A 20308-nucleotide genomic window follows, 5' to 3' on the forward strand; every position below is an offset into this window, starting at 1 on the left:
GATTAAATATTTTATATTATATTTAATATAGTAGCCATTATAATCATTTACATTATATGGATCAAAATATATAACAATCCTATTAAATAATTAGTTGGTAATTGTTGATGGGCCTAATTACCATTATTAACTAATTAGGGTTTCCTCCTGGGTGCATATATAAGGAGAATAATGTGGAGGTTAAAGGGTTAGACAGTTTCACAAACCCTAATAGCACATAACATCAATCGACCTCCTCTCCTAACCGATACCTTTTTCGGTTTCTTATCATCACCATCATTAGATTGCACCCTAAGGAGGAACCAGATCAAGCTGACAATCATGTCGAACACTATTGCCCGGTCTCCATCTGGATTCTCTGCTGGCCTGTACTGATGCAATCAAAGGTATGTTTTCATGTTTTTCATTATGCCTAAAACAGAACTGACCAACATGTGGTATCAGAGCATATGTTGATTAGTCAGTTCTGTTTTCGTATCCATTAATTCTGGGATTGAAATCTGGAAAACGGAATTTTGAAAGCCTAATTAAATTCATAGCCGGTTTCGAGTCACATAACCCGAGTCCACTGTGTCGCGGAAAAAGAATGTTTTAATGACTCGGAATCATAATCGTAAACCTTAACTGTCCGAAATCTGTATAAAACTCTTAAAAATTCAGGTTTCGGGTTCCAGAATTATTATTTTATTTATTAGGGTTCTTCATGTTCTTAGTGAAATTCGAATAAATTCCCTTATTTGGAATGAATTAAGGATTAGAAGGTGTTTTTCCTGTATTTGATTAATTTTTATCCCTTAAGATTTCGAAAAATCTGTTAATGTTGTTAGATATAATTTTCGAAATTATTGGATAAATATAAAATATCTTTTTAAAATAGGAAATAAAATATACCAAATCCCTTAAAATTCGAATTTCAAACTTATCACACAATCAGCTGATTAACAGGAAGTTTCGAGATCCCTTTAACGAGCCGAGACCAAGATCTCGACTCGAGACCATAAGGTCTCTACTCGAAATCATAAGTGTTCTCAAATCTTCATAACTCGAGACAACGATTTCGACTCGAGACCACAGGGTCTCGACTCGAGACCACCAAGGTTTCGACTAGGGGCTTAAATCTGTGCGACTCGAGACCATAAAGGTCACAACTCGAGACCATGGTTGCGACTCGAGACCTCATAAGGAGTCGAGATCTCATAATTCACAGCAGTCGAGACCATGATTACGACTCGAGACACTGAGGTTGCGACTCGAGACCATTAATGAGTCGAGACCTCATAATGTTATAAGCTGAGTCGAGACTTGACTCGAGATCTCACTCGAGACCTCATAACTAAGTCGAGATCTGACTCGAAACTTCATTATTTTAGGCTGTTTAATGTGAACTAAGATTTAGCTCGGGGCTCCGCCCCGAACCCCGTGCGGGGGCACGCAGCCCCTCTGCAACCCCAGCGCTAACAGGTGGTTTGCTACTAAATAATTGGTTTTTGTAAATACTTAGTTAATTAATAAGGATCAAATAATGTTTTACAAAACCAAAATGGCTTAACTTGAATGAGCTTTTGATGTATCACTTCTGGCCAAAGCTGATTTGATGCATCTATTTATTGTTCAAGTATTATAAAAGCTATGTTGAGTATGCATTACAAACGTGAAATGTCTTAATTCTGGCCAAAGCTGATTTAATTCATTTATGTTTAGCATGCTTGACAAGTGCATAACTAAAGTGATTGTCTCATTTCTGGCCACAGCTGATTTGTCACGATTACTTTGCACACATGCTTAAATGATTACACTTCTGGCCAAAGCTGATTTGTCTTCGTTTAAGTAGAATTTTAAATAAGTCTATTATTTTGATGTTAGTAATAGACATATCACAACCTCTTCACACAATGATCCTTATATTAATGATCCTTAATTAATTTTATGATCATTTCGTCTGCCTTATTCTTAGTACCCATAATTTTACTCACTATAATTTTCTTCTATAAATCTATATCTCATCCACTCTAATTCCTAAATCAATATGTTTTACTTAAAGTTTCTATAAGAATTAGCTCTTAAATTAAATCCTTGATTATCTCTTAAGACACGATAATCCTATTGCTCTATTCTGATAAAGCACTACAGAAGAAAAATAGAGCATGATGATTAGGATAAATCGAACATGATGTCTCTTATGATAATCAAGAATAAGTATTGTCACTAAAAGGTTATTCCAGATTAAGTCTTTCCTAAGACTAATCTATTATTGTGGAATAATCACTAGAACTCCTAAGATGCATGCCTTCATTTAAAATTATAAATTATAAAGTTAAGTGGTTTATGTGAATACATAACAATGTACAATACCATGACCCATAAAGTTAAGGGCTTACGCATGGAAATGAGTACATTTTTCCAGTACATTACATACTAAGATTTTCACTTGTACAATTTGATGCCTTATAAATCAACTATAACACTCAAAAATACCAAAGTATAACGAGTGTGTTGATAAACAACATATGTACAAAGAAATAAATGTTTGAAACTGGAAAATAAGATGTTATTCACCTTACAACCACTAAAACCTTAAGAGAGGATTGTTCTAAGGTCCATAGACAAATTACAAGTGCTAATTCCAACTTTAAGGTTCTTCAAGGGAAAATCTCACTGCATAATTATGCCATTAGACTAGACATAAGCAACGAGACTATCCATTATTCTAAAGAACAGTTGGATAAATTAATTAGATAGTCACTTAATAATGATATTTAAGTCTGATAATTTTAATATTCCAATTAACACATGATTAGTTGACTCTAGTTTTAAGTGTTTCCTTACCAGAAGTCAACAAATAACTAACGTGAGAGTTAGTGACAAAAATTAAATGTTAAGACTATAAGAACCATAATAAGCAGTCTTCTAACAACGCTATTCGATACCTTACATATTCTGAAGATTAATCAGAATACAGTATCATTACTTAGGCTATGTTATGAGGATTGTGAGGTTTGCATAGTCAACATAAAGTCACACTTATCTTAAACTCTCCTCTTATTTGTTCTAAATATCTGGATAGAAACATTACTAAGATGAAACTAGATGATACCTTACTTTTTCACAACTTTTGTCATCATGCAAATGAGAATTTGACAAAAGGAAAATGAGACTTATAAATTTCATCCATTATAACCAAAATTCATGAGAAATCATGACATGGTTAATGAGGATGATTTTTTCATTTAATCTCATTCTAAGTGATTTTAAATCATGACGTTAAAGCCCTAAAATATGACTTGGCTTAAGGAATAAGCATGGGTCCATCATAAGTCATTCATTGACATTCGTGGAACTTATTCCAAATGGAATATTCAGACATAATTCATTTATCATTTAACAGACTATCAACTTGTATCTAAATTTTGTCGCATATGGCTCATGGTCTTAGAAGAAATCTATTCATATATATACTTAATAAGATTTCTATTAAAAATGTCCCTAAAGTTTCTTATGATATCTGGACATTAAAGAAGTCAAATAAAGTCTAACGTATATGTGATAGGTTCCCACGTCACATAGCTCATTGAAACTTCTCTTGTAGCATTTTAGAGATATTAAAGATCAGTGGGAGCATTAAGTGTCTTAATAATAACTTGCGCAAGAGGTGGGGGAGTGAAAAATTTTACATTACCTAAATTTACACCTCTTGTATAAGACACCGCTCCATCACGACACTGTTCTATCAAAACTTGTCTCATTAAAATCTAATGCTACTCTTACAAAAGTTTCATTGTTGCTTAATTGTGGGCACACTTAGATTTCTTACCTAAACTAACATAATCCTCAACAAGAGAAATCACAACGACTAACGTCATTAACTTGTTTCTCTATTAGAATTTGTTGGTCGTTAAATATTGACCCTAAGCATGCTGAGTTCCTAAAGTTTTCTAAGGTTAGTGGGAGCAGTCAAAGTCCTTATCATGATTTGTAAGGAATACAAGAGGCGCGGGGAAGAGTGTCATTAAATTTCACTCCGAATTTAACTCCGATTACACCTCTTGTACACCATACTGCACCAACTCTTACAAAACTTAGAATGAAAATGATAGCAACCTAACCAAGAGCTAATCCATAAAGCTGAAACTTTTTAAAACCCAATAATCAACTCAGGAGGTCATCTAGGTTTAAAAACCTACTAACTTTGATGATTACGTAACCTCCCTAACTGAAGTTGAAATGGATTTTGGAAATGTTTAATGATCCTATCTCTTAAAATCAAGCCATTAGCGTAAATCAATCATCTGAATGGAATAAAAGAGTTTTCTAGTAAAACTGATTTTATGTGTTCGTATAACGTTTGGGATTTGATTGAATTACCTAAGAGTGTTCGTAACTAAACCAAATCCTGATACAAACGTTAAGACACTAAGAAGCATGATTGATTGTCAAAGGTTATACTTAGGAAGAGATAAATTATCAAAGATTTCTTTGAGGATCATCACTGTTTTGAATAGCTTATAATGGTTTAAAGCTACATTAGATGAACATTAAAAACAATTTTCCTTAACAAATGGCTGACACATTTACATGTTCATAAAACAACCTGAAAGTTCTAAACTAAAGATTAAAGAACACTTTATTTGTAAGCCAATAATATCCATGTATGGGTTAATGCAAACATCATAATGTGATGAAATCTTAACGTAATTATTTTCATCAACAATCAAGTGGATTAATGTACCTACCTCAAAATGAGTGGGAGCAACTAAGATAAACTTGTCTATATAGATGATATTCTTTTGACAAGTATATGTTACATAAGTCAAAGCATTGTTAACACAAACTTTGATATAATAGATCTCAGAGATGTCTCTTATGTAATAGATATCATAACGTACTGAGATAGACCAAATGGGACATTAGTTTCGTTCCATAAGTTTAACATTAAATGGGTCCTTACATATGTAACAAAATACTGCTCTCCTTTAGAGGATAATAGGATAAATGAAATTATTTCCTTATGCTTCATTAATTGGAAGCCTTATGTAAGTTTAAGTCTATACTCGTTTAGATATTACTCACATTGCAACACACTAGATATGTCTAGATTAATGTGTAGCATCTAATGGAGTATTACAATATCTTTAAATAAACGAGAGGCTATAATTTGAAGAAGAAGTGAGAACTCAAACCGGTTTATTACTCTAAACTTTGAAATATTTAAAGATGATAGAATGTAATTTTGGGTATATCCTTATGTCAGCAGACAAACCTATCTCATGGAGGAGTCATAATGCACTGATATTAACAACCTAAGTTATAACGACATAATATAGTCACTAAATGTTGTTGGAAATTTATCAGTGGACTTATAAGTTTATTAACTCCATATAATTAATGTTTTGAAGAACTAGTGTGATAAAGTCAGCTACCATGACTCCTTGAACAGTAACAGTTCAAGAGGTGCTGCATTAAATTTCGATACGCAATTAATTATTCGTTTATGAACGAATCGAGGAAACTAAGTTTTGTATCGAATACATTCATGATATGCTTAAGGATCCTATAAACTGAAGGGCTATTACCCATAAGTCTTATTAAGAGAGCTCATAGACGGGTATTAATTAATGGCCATGCGCAATTGCATATCGTACTATGAATGACTAAGTATTAGTTAATTTTCCTCACCAGTTTGATTTTGTACGTCTCTAAGAATATGTCAAGTCGACATAATGGCATATAGACAAATAAAGTTACAAATCAAACAAAGGGCTTATGCGTATTTTGATCATGACGATTAGGTTTTAAATTAAGGCTATAGTATGATTAATGGGGGTCCTGAGTCGCATAATGATTCAACGGCTGTATTTCTCTGCTATAGTATTTGTTTAAGGCTAAAATGAGTGTTAACTCCTGATCAGGCTTATCTAACACTCATAGTAAATGATTACTCAGCTAAGTGGGAGAATGTAAGATTAAATATTTTATATTATATTTAATATAGTAGCCATTATAATCATTTACATTATATGGATCAAAATATATAACAATCCTATTAAATAATTAGTTGGTAATTGTTGATGGGCCTAATTACCATTATTAACTAATTAGGGTTTCCTCCTGGGTGCATATATAAGGAGAATAATGTGGAGGTTAAAGGGTTAGACAGTTTCGCAAACCCTAATAGCACATAATATCAATCGACCTCCTCTCCTAACCGATACCCTTTTCGGTTTCTTATCATCACCATCATTAGATTGCACCCTAAGGAGGAACCAGATCAAGCTGACAATCATGTCGAACACTATTGCCCGGTCTCCATCTGGATTCTCTGCTGGCCTGTACTGATGCAATCAAAGGTATGTTTTCATGTTTTTCATTATGCCTAAAACAGAACTGACCAACAAAGGTTTCTAGATAGAAGTGAACCATGATGATTCTTTCATTGTGTCGATCACCATTGTTTTAAAATAAACGGTTTATGTGTATACGCCTGTCACTAATCCTACTATAGAATAGACATTTTTAAATGTTGGGTTAATTCGGTTGTTTAGCAGCTAATGGGTCAACTAGGTCAGCAACTTAACGGGTCAACTGGGTCAGCAGCTTAACATGTTTATTTTATGTTTTGTTTAGCAAAGTAGTCGGCTTTTAGTTGTGGGTCAGGATTTCAGATAGGGCTAGTGGTGTCGATCTCTAATCGCATATGTAGCTGAGTCTTAGGTTAAGGTTGTTATTTGATCAATCGCTGCTGAATTTCTGTTTGATCATGACCCGTTGACTCGTACTCGTGACCCATTAACCCGCATGACCCGTAAACAAACCGAATAACCTAACAAGGCTGTGATAACTAATATTAACTAGAGAAACATGAAACTTCATTCATACTTTTTTGTCAATAGATTACAACTGTCCTGTTTATCATCAATGCTTCAATCATACTTCTTGTCAAAGCACCTATTTTACCATTAACCTTGAACCAGCAATTTTTTACCGAAAAAATTTACTAAACCAACATTCAGGGTGTCTAGCATACCATTCTTGACGGGTGTTCGCTCACACTGGCACTGCCACATCAGCACTAAGCATATGATTATGTTCTTTAAACGGATCTGGCCTACCGAACTACTTCTGGCTTAGACTAAGATATGGCTGAAATTCTCCGGTACGAACTTAGATCGGACGAAACTTGATGCCACGTACAATAAGGCCCGACATAGTCCCTTCATAAGTTATGAGTTTCAAATTAACAAAAAGATGATCATTTTTAAGCTCATAATTTGAGTTGAATTTCCACACAATAACCTCCATCCATCCATCTTTCCTCTGCCTTGGAACCGAGTCAGTATCGCGTACATTCCAGGGGTTTGGATGTCTAAAATAAACAACTCCCGTCTCTTTGCTTCTCCAGTTGAATAAATCTCGTACTATCACCGGACCATGCAACCCACGACACTTCTCTGAAAGCCTGAACACCAGGTAGCACGTATATTGGGCGTTTGCTGACAACATTTGACTTTTAATCTTGCACTTGATTCGTAATATTTGTTGTCGTGGACACTCAATCGCTCCAATAAATCTGTATGTACTACATATCATATAATTATATACTTCTTGAAGATGCACTCAAACATATAAAACATATAATCTGACATAAACTTACAGCAGGCCTCGTAAATTTGGTGGTGGGTGTAATCAGAGATTAACAAAATTTCTTATTCATATATTATCAAAACTAATTAAACCTTAGGGCCCATTGGACCTTCATTGGACTATTCGCACTTACAGTCTTATTATCTAATAGTGGGCCTAATGGGCATTACATTGGGCTCTATGCATTCACATTAAAAGCCTTCTTAGCATCTAGACTAATAGTAGGCCCAATTACAACTCACCGTTTGTGTGATACTATACATACCATTCCAAGAAGCTACTAAGCTAGTGATCACCATCAAATGCATGATATTAAAAAAAAATGGTGGGCCCCTGCTGTGTTTTGGTTTATTATTATAAGAAAAATCCTTTTTTTTATTTAAAATTTTAGACATTTAAATAATGATAATTTAATCAAAATTTATAACACCTATTAAAATCAGTTTCCTTTTGTTTATAACTAGAGTTGTAAAACTTTAACCAGATTACTTCTTGTATAAACTTTTATAGGACTTTGACTAATTAGATCTTATTAAATTTAATAAAACTTTAACCATGTCAGTTTTTAAAACTTCTATAACACTTGTGACCGTTTTAGTTATATAAACATTAAACATTTTATTCTTTGATAAATTCTTAAAAACTTTGAACCTGTTAGCCTTTTTATAAATTTATACAATAAAACTAAATGATTATCAGAAACAAATATGAAGAAATTAGAGAACAAACCCGGATTGGATTGATAGCATATCTTCATTTGTAGAAGGAAACTCATCTTTCTTTTTCTGTATATGACATAATGAGAACCAAATCGTGTGATCTTTCTTTTCCTTCATCGGATTTGGCAAGAACCACAACTATTTGATCAAGGATTAAGACATAGTTTATAATACAAAAAAAAAAAAAAAAAACCAAGAACGAATAATCTTATTCTACAATACAGGCTCTTCTTAAAAAAAAGTTTCATCATAATTAGGTGGAAATTATCACACCTTATTCGCCTCCGATTTTGATTTCAAGGCTTGATGGTCTGCCGTTAACTTTTCAATTTCTTCGTGTGTTACCTGCATAAAAAATTAAGACAAATATTGAAAACGTTTAATTGATAGAACAATATATAATGGGAGCCAGAGGGTAATTTGAAACTTGCATCGTCAATTGCTTTAAACTGAATGCCTTCAATGTAGATGGAATCACTTCCACAATAGGATTGTGAAAAGCTTTCTAGTAGAACCTCAAAATCAATATCTTTTTTGTGATTCAAGAATTGAAATAATTCAATCATCATCCACCCGTCTTCTCTCCATGTTGCGAAATATGCATTCAAGCTTTCGTTCCCCATTTTGTACTTTAGGTTCACATACATCCGCTTAGCTTGAGATTTTCTTGGACCACTAAATCTAAAGATGAGATGAACTTTACAATTGACACTTGGAGATAAATATTGTGTTCTTATCTTGATCTGAATCTTCAAATTCGAAATATAAAACATCTTTGCTACTTTCGGAAACCTGTTTCAAGCATTGAATGGTTAGGTATGTTAATCATTTTTGTTAAATAAAAGAATGGTTTCAAGATGTTTGTCATTTATAATAGATTATCATACAAAATGCACCAGTGAATGAGAGAGGAACCTTGATTCTGGAAGAGATCGCCATTTAGGTAACAAATAGTTATATGAAAATCTTTTTGCTGATATCATTTCATTTCTTTCTTTGTTACTTCCGAGTGAAAACAACTGTTTCACAAAAAAAAAAAAAAAAAAAAAAGAACTTAAAACCCCTTGCACGCACGAGTTATTAAATCGTGAAGTATTTGAAATTCATAAACCATTCACACAAGATGATGGTTAAGTGAAATGAAATACGAGGAGTGGGTTACCACTTTGCCATCTTGTAGGAGGATTCCTTTAGAGAACATATTGTAGAGATCCTTTTTCGATTTGTGCTTGTAGATTTGTGGGGTTTTCCAAACCTGGATTATTTCTTGGTAGTCTATAGGCAGCTTGGGCTCCCATAATTCATAATCTTCCTATACATTTAATAATTAAACAATCAAAGAGAGTTCATTTAATATGTTATTGGTTTTCATTCAGCACGCTCACCTTTTAAGAAATATTATTTCTTAAACGTTACTAGCATTAATATTTTTCTTGCTTTTATTTCTTGATGTGCTTATACAGTTCTTTAAAATAGTTTTCTTACAAATGTACTTGAAGCAGGAAGCCAACTAAAATAGATGTATGAAAACTTACCTGAAATTCCAATGCCTTTTGAAGTTGTATTATTATTTGGTCTATAGCTGGCCGCTTAAACCAGTCAACCTGTAGGCATTGAATGGCAATCATTTGAAATGTAGTCAATGATTGTGGGGTAATTTGTTCCTTTATGCCCTCAAATATCATCTTGTCAAGGTTTCCTTCTTCATTGTAGTATCTTACAGCCGAAGGACCTAACGATTGAGAGTGATTCTCACATCCCTCTGTCCAGGCCAATTTCCCGCACAACATCTCAAATAAAATCACACCTAACGAGTATATATCCGAGCATTTTGATAAGAAACCATTTGTTTCGTAGCAAGGGTCAATGTATCCCAACGAGAAGAAAGCATTATCATCCAAATGTTCAGCTCTTTCAGCAACTTTGGTGGAGAACTCCAAATTAGAAATTTCAGCATTCCAATCAGCATCAAGTAGAATGCTACCACTTCTAATGTCCCTATGCCGCATCCAAGCCTCTTGCTCTACACCACCTTCATGAAGAAATTTCAAGCCAGTTGCAGCATCAATGCATATCTTGAGGCGTTTCATCCACGTAAGACTAGGATTGTCCAGATGTTTATTGAGACTTCCATTACAGGCATGCTCGTAAACGATGATTTTTTCATTCATTTCGTTACAGTAGCCTACAAGACCAATGATGTTCTCATGTTTATATTTGAGAAGCGTTTCAAACTCCTTCAAAAACTGAATATGTCCTTGACGATACTTTCCATCCCACCGCTTTACAACAACACGGGTACATGCATAAGCATCATCAACTTCTCCTTCATAAAGCTTCCAAAATCTTCCTTCTCCAATGCAGTTGCAATCACTGAAGTTTTGTGTGCCCAATTTTATGGCTTTAAGTGATATATGTAGATTGTCCTTATTTTTCTGTGAATCATGGCACTTAAAAAAATCAACTTTGTAATTCACAAATTTACGTACAATTGCAGTATGCAACAACTGTATTAAAAAATTTACTTGCTGGTAATTAAAGCATTGATACGTTACATTAAAAAAAAAATTAAAAAGAAGAAATATGTATGTGTGTAAGGACATTGGTTTAATAATTTAAAAAGAAATGATAAAACCTATAGGATGTGTTATAGGTTTTATCATTTCTTTTTGATTTTTTTTCCATAATCTTTTTAACACTTTACATACAAGGAACACACGAACACGAAATACAAATATTTGCTAAGATTTCAAACCATTTATAGTATACCCCGCCTGCGTTTCGGGGCGGAAGGCCGAATATTACTCAACCAATTAAAAAAACACCATAATAGTTTTGCTATAAAAAAGCTAAAACGATGGCAAGATTCTAATTTTGAACCGGGGGCAAAATTATAACTTTCAGGACCAATGAGAGAGTGTTAACCTGATATGAATAAAAATTATATCAAGTCAATCAATTAAAATAAAACACTTCCATAGTTTTGCAAAAAAAAAATGGTAAGACTGTAATTTTGAACTGAGGTAAAATTATAATTTGTCAAAAGCTAAAACGATAGCAAAATCGTAATCTTAAACCGTGATTTTGAAGATGGGGCAAATTCGTAATTTTAAACTAGGGGTAAAACCATAAATTGTACGGGCTAATAGGGGATGGCACTATTCCCCGCCATTGGGATTGTATATGTAGTATAATATGTTCTTTTATGTATTTAGATTGAACTCATATATCAAGTTTCTAGTTCTATGTCTAAAGTTAAGCAAATACATGAACTCACAATAAAATTAAGGTATGAGTTATGAATAAATGGTGTATTATATTTTAGAGTAAATTGCCATTTTGGTCCCTAAGTTTGTTCCAAATTGCCATGTTAGTCCAAATAGTTTTTTCTCTCTGAGTCCCTGAGTTTTCAATTTTCTTGCCATTTTGATCCAACACCCTAACTCACTCAAAAAAACTCAGTTTAGTTAGGGGTGATTCCGTTTTTGAGTTTGTGCTTTATACCTTAAAAACTGATGTGAAGGTAGATCATACTTTATCTATTTAACAAATAAGGAAGTTACATTTTGAAATAGATTACTTACTTGAAAATTCAATGCTTTTTCAAGTTCTTTGATGATGACTTCCATAGTTGGACGCCTGGATTGAGTTTCTTCCAAACATTGATCTGCAATTTTAGAGAATGTTTCTAGAGAATCTTGGTTGACACCCCCTTTTAGCAAAGAAATGATTTCATCAGCTTCCATTAATTTTGGATCTACCATTCCCTTCAACGTTCCCTCATTAAAGCATTGTCGAGCTATTGATGGAAGCCCTCCCCCACTATATATTTCATCATATGCCAACCTTCCACACAACACTTCAAATAGAACTACTCCGAAAGAGTAGATATCTGATTCCTTTTTCAGTTTACCAGTATTCTTGTATTCTGGATCTAGGTACACTTCTGTACCAGCAATATTGTTGGTAATAAGGGTGGTACCTTGTTGATTTGCACGTTGTAATTTGGAGAGCCCAAAGTCAGCAATCTTTGCCACCCAATTATCATCCAATAAGATGTTTGCACTCTTAATATCTCGATGTATTATCATTGGTTTGCCCTCTATGTGGGTGTGAAGATAGTTTAATCCATGTGCTATATCAAGGCATATTTGTAAACGCTGGGCCCAAACAAGATTAGTCATGCCATCCATGTTTCCCAAATAATCATCAAGACTTCCCTTAGCAACATATTCGTAAACGAGAATCAGCTCATGTCCTTCGTCACAAAATCCTAGAAGAGAGACAATATTCGGATGCTTACAATTACTCAGCGTTTCAATTTCTGAAACAAACCCTTGTTCTCCTTGTGTGTCTACTCTATTATGAAGGCGCTTAATAGCTACACAACTATGTTTCTTACGAAATTCACCTTTATTCTTCTCTTCAATTTTCAGAGAATCCATGCCATCAAAATGGTCCAATTCTCCTTTGTACACCATACCATATCCACCCGATCCAATGTAGCACGTTTCTGAAAATTTATCTGTGGCCAACTCTATATCATTCAACCGAAGTCTCAAGTGATCCAAGCTTTTCCCCTGCAATATTACGTGTTAACAGAAAAGCGTAGATGCACCTAAATATTACATTACTCATGAAATATATAGAAAGTAAAGGGGGGGCCCAAATATTACATTAAGGGTTAGAAGAGAAGCAGAGAGATGCACCATATATTTGCTAGGAAGGATTAGAATGCAATATAACCATGTCTTTGTCACTTTATTGAAATGTTTCTTTATATAATCAAAAGTTACTAGATCGAGACAAAGCCCAAAATAACTTCTAAATTGTTAAGTTTTTATAGTTGTATAAAGTATATGATATGTTTCTGTTATAAAAAAATTGACTCACCTTCTTTCCATTCCAAGAAAAGTAAAACACCAAGTGAAAACAGAATCCGTGTGGAAAAGAAACTGTTTGGTTTGATATATGATTTCACATGGAACTTGGAAGGTCACTGACGTATGTTGAAGGTCAAAAGGTCAAAATAATAAGTTTTAGAAGGTGAAGGTTGACCTGGCTTATTACTTATAAGTACAGGGGGTATTTGTGTCATTTTTCTTTAATGACTGTTAAAGATCATTAGGAGTTGGTATAAAAGAGGGGTTAGGGCTCAGTTTAGGTTACCTCTTGTTTTCATAATTTCTTTCGGTTCATGTTTCAATTCTCAGTTGTAATAGTTCAATAATCTTTGATTCAATAAAGTTGATAAGCATTTGGTTTGTATTTGAGTTTTCTTGGTGTTGATTTCACAACAGTTGGACCATTGGTATCAGAGCCTGGTGTGGCTCTCGATTCAGAAGAAAAAGAAAACGGTGAATCAAAGCTCAACTGGTACTCAAGATGGTGTCTACAAAGTTTGAATTAGAAAAATTCGATGGCAAGAACAATTTTAGCTTGTGGCGGTTGAAGATGAGGGCATTACTGGTGCATAATGGGGTCGTAGATGCACTGAAAGGGGAAAATCATCTTCTGGCTGAGTTAACCAAGAAAGAAAAGAAAGAAATAATGGAGAAGGCGTATAGTGCGATCATCTTGAGTCTCCGTGAAAGAGTCTTGAGAGTAGGGTCCAAGGAAACCACTGCGGCAGGGGTTTGGATGAAGTTAGAGACCCTGTACATGATGAAGTCCCTGGCTAATCAATTGTACCTGAAGAAGATATTGTATACCTTTCAAATGGGTGTTGGTAAGTCAATTGAAGAACATGCAGATGACTTCAATAAACTTACACTTGATCTTGAAAATATAGAGGTTGAAATTGACAATGAGGATCAGGTAATAATGTTTCTGTCATCATTGCCTTCCTCATATGAGAATTTTGTTGATACCTTGATGTATGCAAGAGAAACTCTTACCGTGGAAGAAGTTTTGGCTGCATTAAATTCTAAAGAACTCAAAAAGAAGTTTGATCCTAAGGATGAAGGTGGAGAAAGGCTTATTGTGAGAGGCAGATCAGAACATAGATCACATAACAAGATGTCATAAGGATCAACATCAAGATCAAAGTCGAAGTTTAAATGAAAATGTTTTGTCTGCAACTCAGAGAAACATTTCAAGAAAGACTGCCCAGAATGGAAAAAGAGAAAGAATAAGGCTAGTAACAATTCACGAAAACATGTAAATCATAACTCTCAAGAAGAAGCCTCAGATGGCTATGATAGTTCTGATGTAATGTGTGTTACAAGTAGTGACATGAAAGAATAGTGGGTACTTGATTCAGGAGGTTCTTTTCATATGACAGCGGCGGAAAAGCTCTTTAAAGTTTTGAGATATGAAGATCAGGGTCATGTGAAGCTTGGAGATGATAGACACTGCAAGATCGTTGGTGTTGGTACAGTTATTTTCAAATTAAAGAATGGCAGTCAAGTAGAAGTTTGAAATGTCAGGTATGTGCCTAGTCTTAAGAGAAGTATATTGTCTCTTTGTACATTTGAAAGAGAAGGATGTCGTGTAAGTCTAAATGATGGAAAGGCTAAAGTGATCAGGGGATCTCTAGTATTGTTAACTGGTACAAGAAAGGATAACAATGTCTATGTGCTCGATGGGAGTGTTAATAATGGGTCATTGGCTTTTGTTGCAATTATTGATAAGGATAATGAGTTGGCTAGTTTATGGCATAAAAGATTAGGCCATATAAGTAGTCAAGGGCTGGTAGAACTAAAGAAACAACAGGTTCTTGGTGACATTAAAAGTTGTGATGTAGGGTTTTGTGAAACCTGCATTTGGGGCAAACATAAAAGAGTTAAGTTTGGGGTTGGTAAGCATGTCACTAAGGGAATTCTTGACTATATACGCTCTGATTTGGGGGCCTGCAAGGGTTGAATCATTAGGAGGGGAAAGATAATTCATGTCTGTTATTGATGATTTCTCAAGAAGGGTTTGGGTGTTTGTTATCAAACACAAGAATGATGCACTGCAGAAGTTTATAGAATGGAAGACTTTGGTAGAAAACCAAACCAAGAGAAGGATAAAGAAATTAAGAACTGATAATGGGCTGGAATATTGCAATAAAGAGTTTGATCAATTATGCAAGGTCAATGGTATTGCTAGACATTTAACAATACTAGGAACTCCACAGCAGAATGGTCTTGCAGAGAGAATGAATAGAACTCTCTTAGACAGGCTGATATGTATGAGGTTAAGTTCAGGATTGCCTAAGTATATTTGGGGAGAAATTGTGTCTACCGCTTCATACCTAATAAACAGAACACCTTCTAGGGTTACACCAATGGAAATGTGGACATGGGTTAAGCCAAAGTATGAAGACTTGAAAGTTTTTGGTTGCCTGGTGTATGCTCATGTCAGTAAGATAAGTTAGACTCTAGGGCTTATAAATGTGTTTTGTTCGGATATCAGGAAGGTGTAAAAGGGTATAGACTTTGGAAGTTGGAAGGTGGAAGGTGGAAGGTGGCAGCCCTAGAATTATAAAGAGTAGGAATGTGAAAGTCAGTGAAGATATCTTGTATAAAGATATGGTTGGCAATAAAATGCCAGGTATGAATGATAGTGTGTCAAAGGGAAAAGAAGTTCAGATTGAGGTGGAGTCTAGTTGTGATGAAGATAGGATAGATCCTCAAGAAGAAAGCTCGAGTACTGGTGTATCACAAGACACACAAGATTATAGTTTGGCAAGAGACAAGCCGAGGAGAACTATATTAAAGCCACTAAAATTCCGAGATTCATCAAGTGTTTCTATGTCTGCTGTTGCGTTCATTGCAGCAGAAGAGGAGTGTGTTAATGAGCTTTTAACATATGAAGAGGCAATTACTTCCAAAGATAAAAGGAAGTGGTGTATAGCTATGAAAGAGGAAATGGATTCTTTGATGAAGAATGACACCTGGGAATTAGTTGAAAGACCCAAAGATCAGAAGTTAGTATCCTGTAAGTGGATATATAAAGTCAAAGATGGCATTCCAGGTGTAGAAGGTCCCAAATTTAAAGCAAGGCTTGTAGCTAAGGGATTCACTCAGAGGGCTGGAGTGGATTATACAGAGATATTTTCACCAGTAGTAAAACACACTTCGATCAGAATTTTAGTATCCATTGTTGCAGCTCTAGATATGGAATTGGAACAATTGGATGTTAAAACTGCGTTTTTGCATGGATATTTGGAAGAGAAGATTTTTATGAAACAACCAGTTGGATTTATACAGGGAGGGAATGAAGAGAAGGTTTGTTTATTGAAAAGATCGTTATATGGCTTAAAGCAATCTCCTAGGCAATGCTACAAAAGATTTGATGAGTTCATGGTGAATAATGGTTTTTCAAGGAGTTCCTATGATTCCTGTGTTTACTTCAGGGAGTATTGTCTAGGGTGTTTCAGTTACTTGCTTCTGTATGTTGATGATATGCTTGTGGCTAGTAAACACAAGGAGAACATAGAAGAAATAAAGCAAATGTTGAAGATCGAGTTTGAAATGAAAGAGTTGGGGATTGCCAAGAAGATATTGGGTATGGAGATCATTAGGGACAGAAGTTTGAGAAAGTTGAAGTTGTCTCAAACTGGTTATGTTCAGAAGATCCTTAACAGTTATGCTATGGGTAGTTGTAAGTCAGTGAAGACTCCATTGGCAGGGCATTTCAAATTGCCTTCAGAAAATTCTCCAAGGTCAGAAGAAGAGTTCAGGTACATGAGTAATATTCCTTATGCTAACCTGGTAGGGAGTTTAATGTATTTGATGGTCTGCACTAGGCCAGACCTTGGTTATGCTGTTAGTGTGATAAGTAGATTTTTGGCAAATCCTGGTAAAAAGCATTGGGAAGCTGCTAAATGGGTGATGAAATATTTGAAGGGTACTTAAGAATGGGGATTGAACTTTGGTAGTATAGAGGGTATTGAGTATAAAGTAGAAGGTTTTGTTGTCTCAGACTTTGCCAAAGATCGTGATAAAGGTAGATCTATAACTGGTATGTTTTTTGAAAGAACTTGGTAATGTGATTAGTTGGAAAGCTCAGCTGCAGCATGTAGTTGCTTTATCTACAACTGAAGCTGAGTACATTGCCTTAACAGAAGCTGTAAAGGAGGTTTTGTGGTTAAAGGGGTTGGTCGCTGAGTTGGGATTTGATGAGGTGAATCATTGCGACAATCAAGGTGCTGTGCAGCTGACCAAGAACAAAATTTTTCACGAAAGAAGCAAGCACATAAATGTTAGGCTACACTTTATTAGAGATGTTATTAATGCAAGGGAGGTGTTAGTTAAAGATATTGACACTGAGGAGAATTTTGCAGACATGTTAACTAAGTCTTTGCCAGGTAGAAAGTTTGATTTCTGCATGAGTGGATGGTTAAACTCTTGATTTTGACTTTAAAGGTGGAGATTGTTGAAGGTTAGAGGTCAAAATAATAAGTTTTAGAAGGTGAAGGTTGACCTGGCTTATTACTTATAAGTACAGGGGGTATTTGTGTCATTTTTCTTTAATAACTGTTAAAGATCGTTAGGAGCTGGTATAAAAGAGGGGTTAGGAGTCAGTTTAGGTTACTTCTTGTTTTCATAATTTCTTTCAGTTCATGTTTCAATTCTCAGTTGTAATAGTTCAATTATCTTTGATTCAATAAAGTTGATAAGCATTTGGTTGGTGTTTGAGTGTTCTTGGTGTTGATTTCACAACAACGTACAACACAAAACTAGCTTGCTTTTGATAAAAGCCTCGATGCAAAACAAGAAGTTACCTAACTTAAGAAACTATCGTATACATTACCACTTCATGTATTTACATCTTAACCCTTTGATTTTAGACTTTATCTAGCTTTCTCTTAGACTGATGAAAAATATTTATCAAAATCACGAAAGCGCACCTTAGCTTACAAACACGCATATATATAAGAAACACACTAGCACCCCCCATCCCCCCACAATATATATATTATAGAGATTCACGTGTGTGTGCGCGCGTGGTATTCTAAAAACATATATGAAAAGTTAAAAAAAAACATTTTGTATACATAAAAGTAACTTTAGTTAAATATCATGCTTGCGACATTGGTCTGGGGTACCTATAATTTACCACAATCACTATAATCAAAATGGAAATCATTATCTTACCTTGAAGTGGTTGGATGCTGTACCTTCAACCGCTACAACCGTTGATTGTTCCTTCATTGTGAATAATCGCAAAAATGAAAATTAGTAAACTAATAGAATTATAGATTATTGGTTATGACAAAAAAACGACGAAAGGTAGAAAAGAAGTCAAAAGATTGATGGTCTTACATGTTTGCGTTGAAGTTCTAGTGCTCTCTCAAGTCTTGTGCGTATCATCTTCATGTCGGGACGTTGTGATCGCTGCTCCTTTATGCAACAATATGCTATTTCAGCGAAAAGGTCTAATGATTGCACATTCATTTGTTTTTGAAGATCAGGTTCTATCAAATTATCAAGTTTTCTCTTTTCATAATGTGCTCTAGCCATTCGAGCAAAATACCAATTATCATCGTTTGGAATAGATGCTTCTCTCCCAAACAAGACTTCAAACAACACGATACCAAAGGAGAAAATGTCTGACTTATGATTCAAACCACTTGTGTCTTCATATGCCGGGTCCATATAATGCAATGAGCCATTGTACTTACCGGTAAGGTGAAGATGATGCTTTCTAGCTATAACCGCAAATTTAAAACCATGTAACTTGGGTTCCAAGTTGTGATCTAGTAAAATTTTGGAGCTTTTGACGTTACCATGTATGACATATTGATTTTCTGATGCATCATAATGAAGATAATTCAATGCACGTGCGACCCCGACACATATAAGCAATCTTTGCATCCAAGTGAGAGTTGGGCTACCAAGATGTTTGTCAAGACTTTCGTTGGTCTCATACTTGTTGATGATGATGAATACCTCATCATCCTTATCTACATCCTTATCAGTCCACTTATATATAGAAACGATATTTTTGTGCTTGAGATCTTTAAGAACCACAAACTCGGTACCCACAATGACCCTTTGTCGACATTTCCGTGCAACAATATTGATGGAGTCCCCTTGTTGCAAGAGTTGTCCTCTGTAGACCTCAAAAGATGAACCACGTGTGAGGAGATTTTCATCAGCGAAGTTGTTGGTGGCTAATTCTATCTCTTCTATTGGGATTTTTAAGGAATCATAATATTCTCCAAAGCCCATCTCTTGGGTAGATGAAGACATGATGCTTGTGTTGACTAAAGTAAAAACCGACACCAAAAGATTTATAAGCAGGTGAATTGAAGTTAGAAGAGTAAGAAAAGGGGTGGGTTCGGGTAAGACAAAAGGATTATGGCAGGCAGCTGGCGATTATCACAACCAGTCTTAATAGACATGGGTGTGGTGTGGTCTGCCTCAATTACAAAAAATGAAATCAACACCTATCGTGAGCCGCCATAGCCAATGACACGACCACCAAAACACAAACAGAAAAGGATCAAGAAAAATAAAGAGACAATATTTTGATTTTGAAAACAAACTATGAAACTTGGATTTTAACTCCAGAAGACCAAGAGATCGTGATTGCAAACCGGAAATGAAAATTGACTTCGCGACTAAGACAGAGATGCGATGACGCGGTTACCGTCGCTGGGAATCTAACGATTTTTGGTTTGAGAGAGAGAGAAAGTTTTGTAGGCTCTTCCGAGAGGGTCACAAGGTATGCCACTTTTCTTGGTTTAAATGGGCACTTTTCTTGGTTAGTTTCACTTCATTAAGTAATTATTGATGCCCATGGTTTTTCCCAACAGGTGCTGGGTTCGATTCCCACAAGACGAGTTTTTTTCCATGTTTATTGGGTTTTCTCCTGAATTGGTGTATAGACATTATGCCTAGTTGAGATGAATATGATCAGGTGGCATCGCTGGTAGCATCATAATACTTCAGTGATCCGTCAGCGATCTAAATTTGCCGTTAAAAATAATAATTATTGATATATTGATTTAATTATCC

At 34.9% G+C, this 20308-nt stretch overlaps 2 protein-coding genes across 2 annotated transcripts; both read right to left on the reverse strand.

Annotated features, from left to right (window-relative positions):
* Positions 1 to 9715: 9715 nt before the first annotated feature.
* On the reverse strand, positions 9716 to 11782 carry LOC110888831 (receptor-like protein kinase HERK 1). Its single transcript, XM_035980173.1, has 4 exons — positions 11693 to 11782; positions 10883 to 10885; positions 9893 to 10792; positions 9716 to 9742 (listed from the first exon to the last, which is right to left on the reverse strand). The coding sequence occupies exons 1-4, from the start codon at positions 11780 to 11782 to the stop codon at positions 9716 to 9718; spliced, it is 1020 nt and encodes a 339-aa protein (XP_035836066.1).
* A 60-nt stretch (positions 11783 to 11842) lies between these two features.
* LOC110888830 (receptor-like protein kinase THESEUS 1) lies at positions 11843 to 19519 on the reverse strand. Its single transcript, XM_022136333.2, has 3 exons — positions 18611 to 19519; positions 18443 to 18493; positions 11843 to 12937 (listed from the first exon to the last, which is right to left on the reverse strand). Exons 1-3 carry the CDS (start codon positions 19517 to 19519, stop codon positions 11897 to 11899), a joined length of 2001 nt encoding a protein of 666 aa, XP_021992025.2. The 3' UTR covers positions 11843 to 11896.
* Between the last annotated feature and the right edge of the window lie 789 nt (positions 19520 to 20308).

This window comes from Helianthus annuus, chromosome 11 (genome assembly GCF_002127325.2).
Source record: "Helianthus annuus cultivar XRQ/B chromosome 11, HanXRQr2.0-SUNRISE, whole genome shotgun sequence".
NCBI lineage: Eukaryota > Viridiplantae > Streptophyta > Magnoliopsida > Asterales > Asteraceae > Helianthus > Helianthus annuus.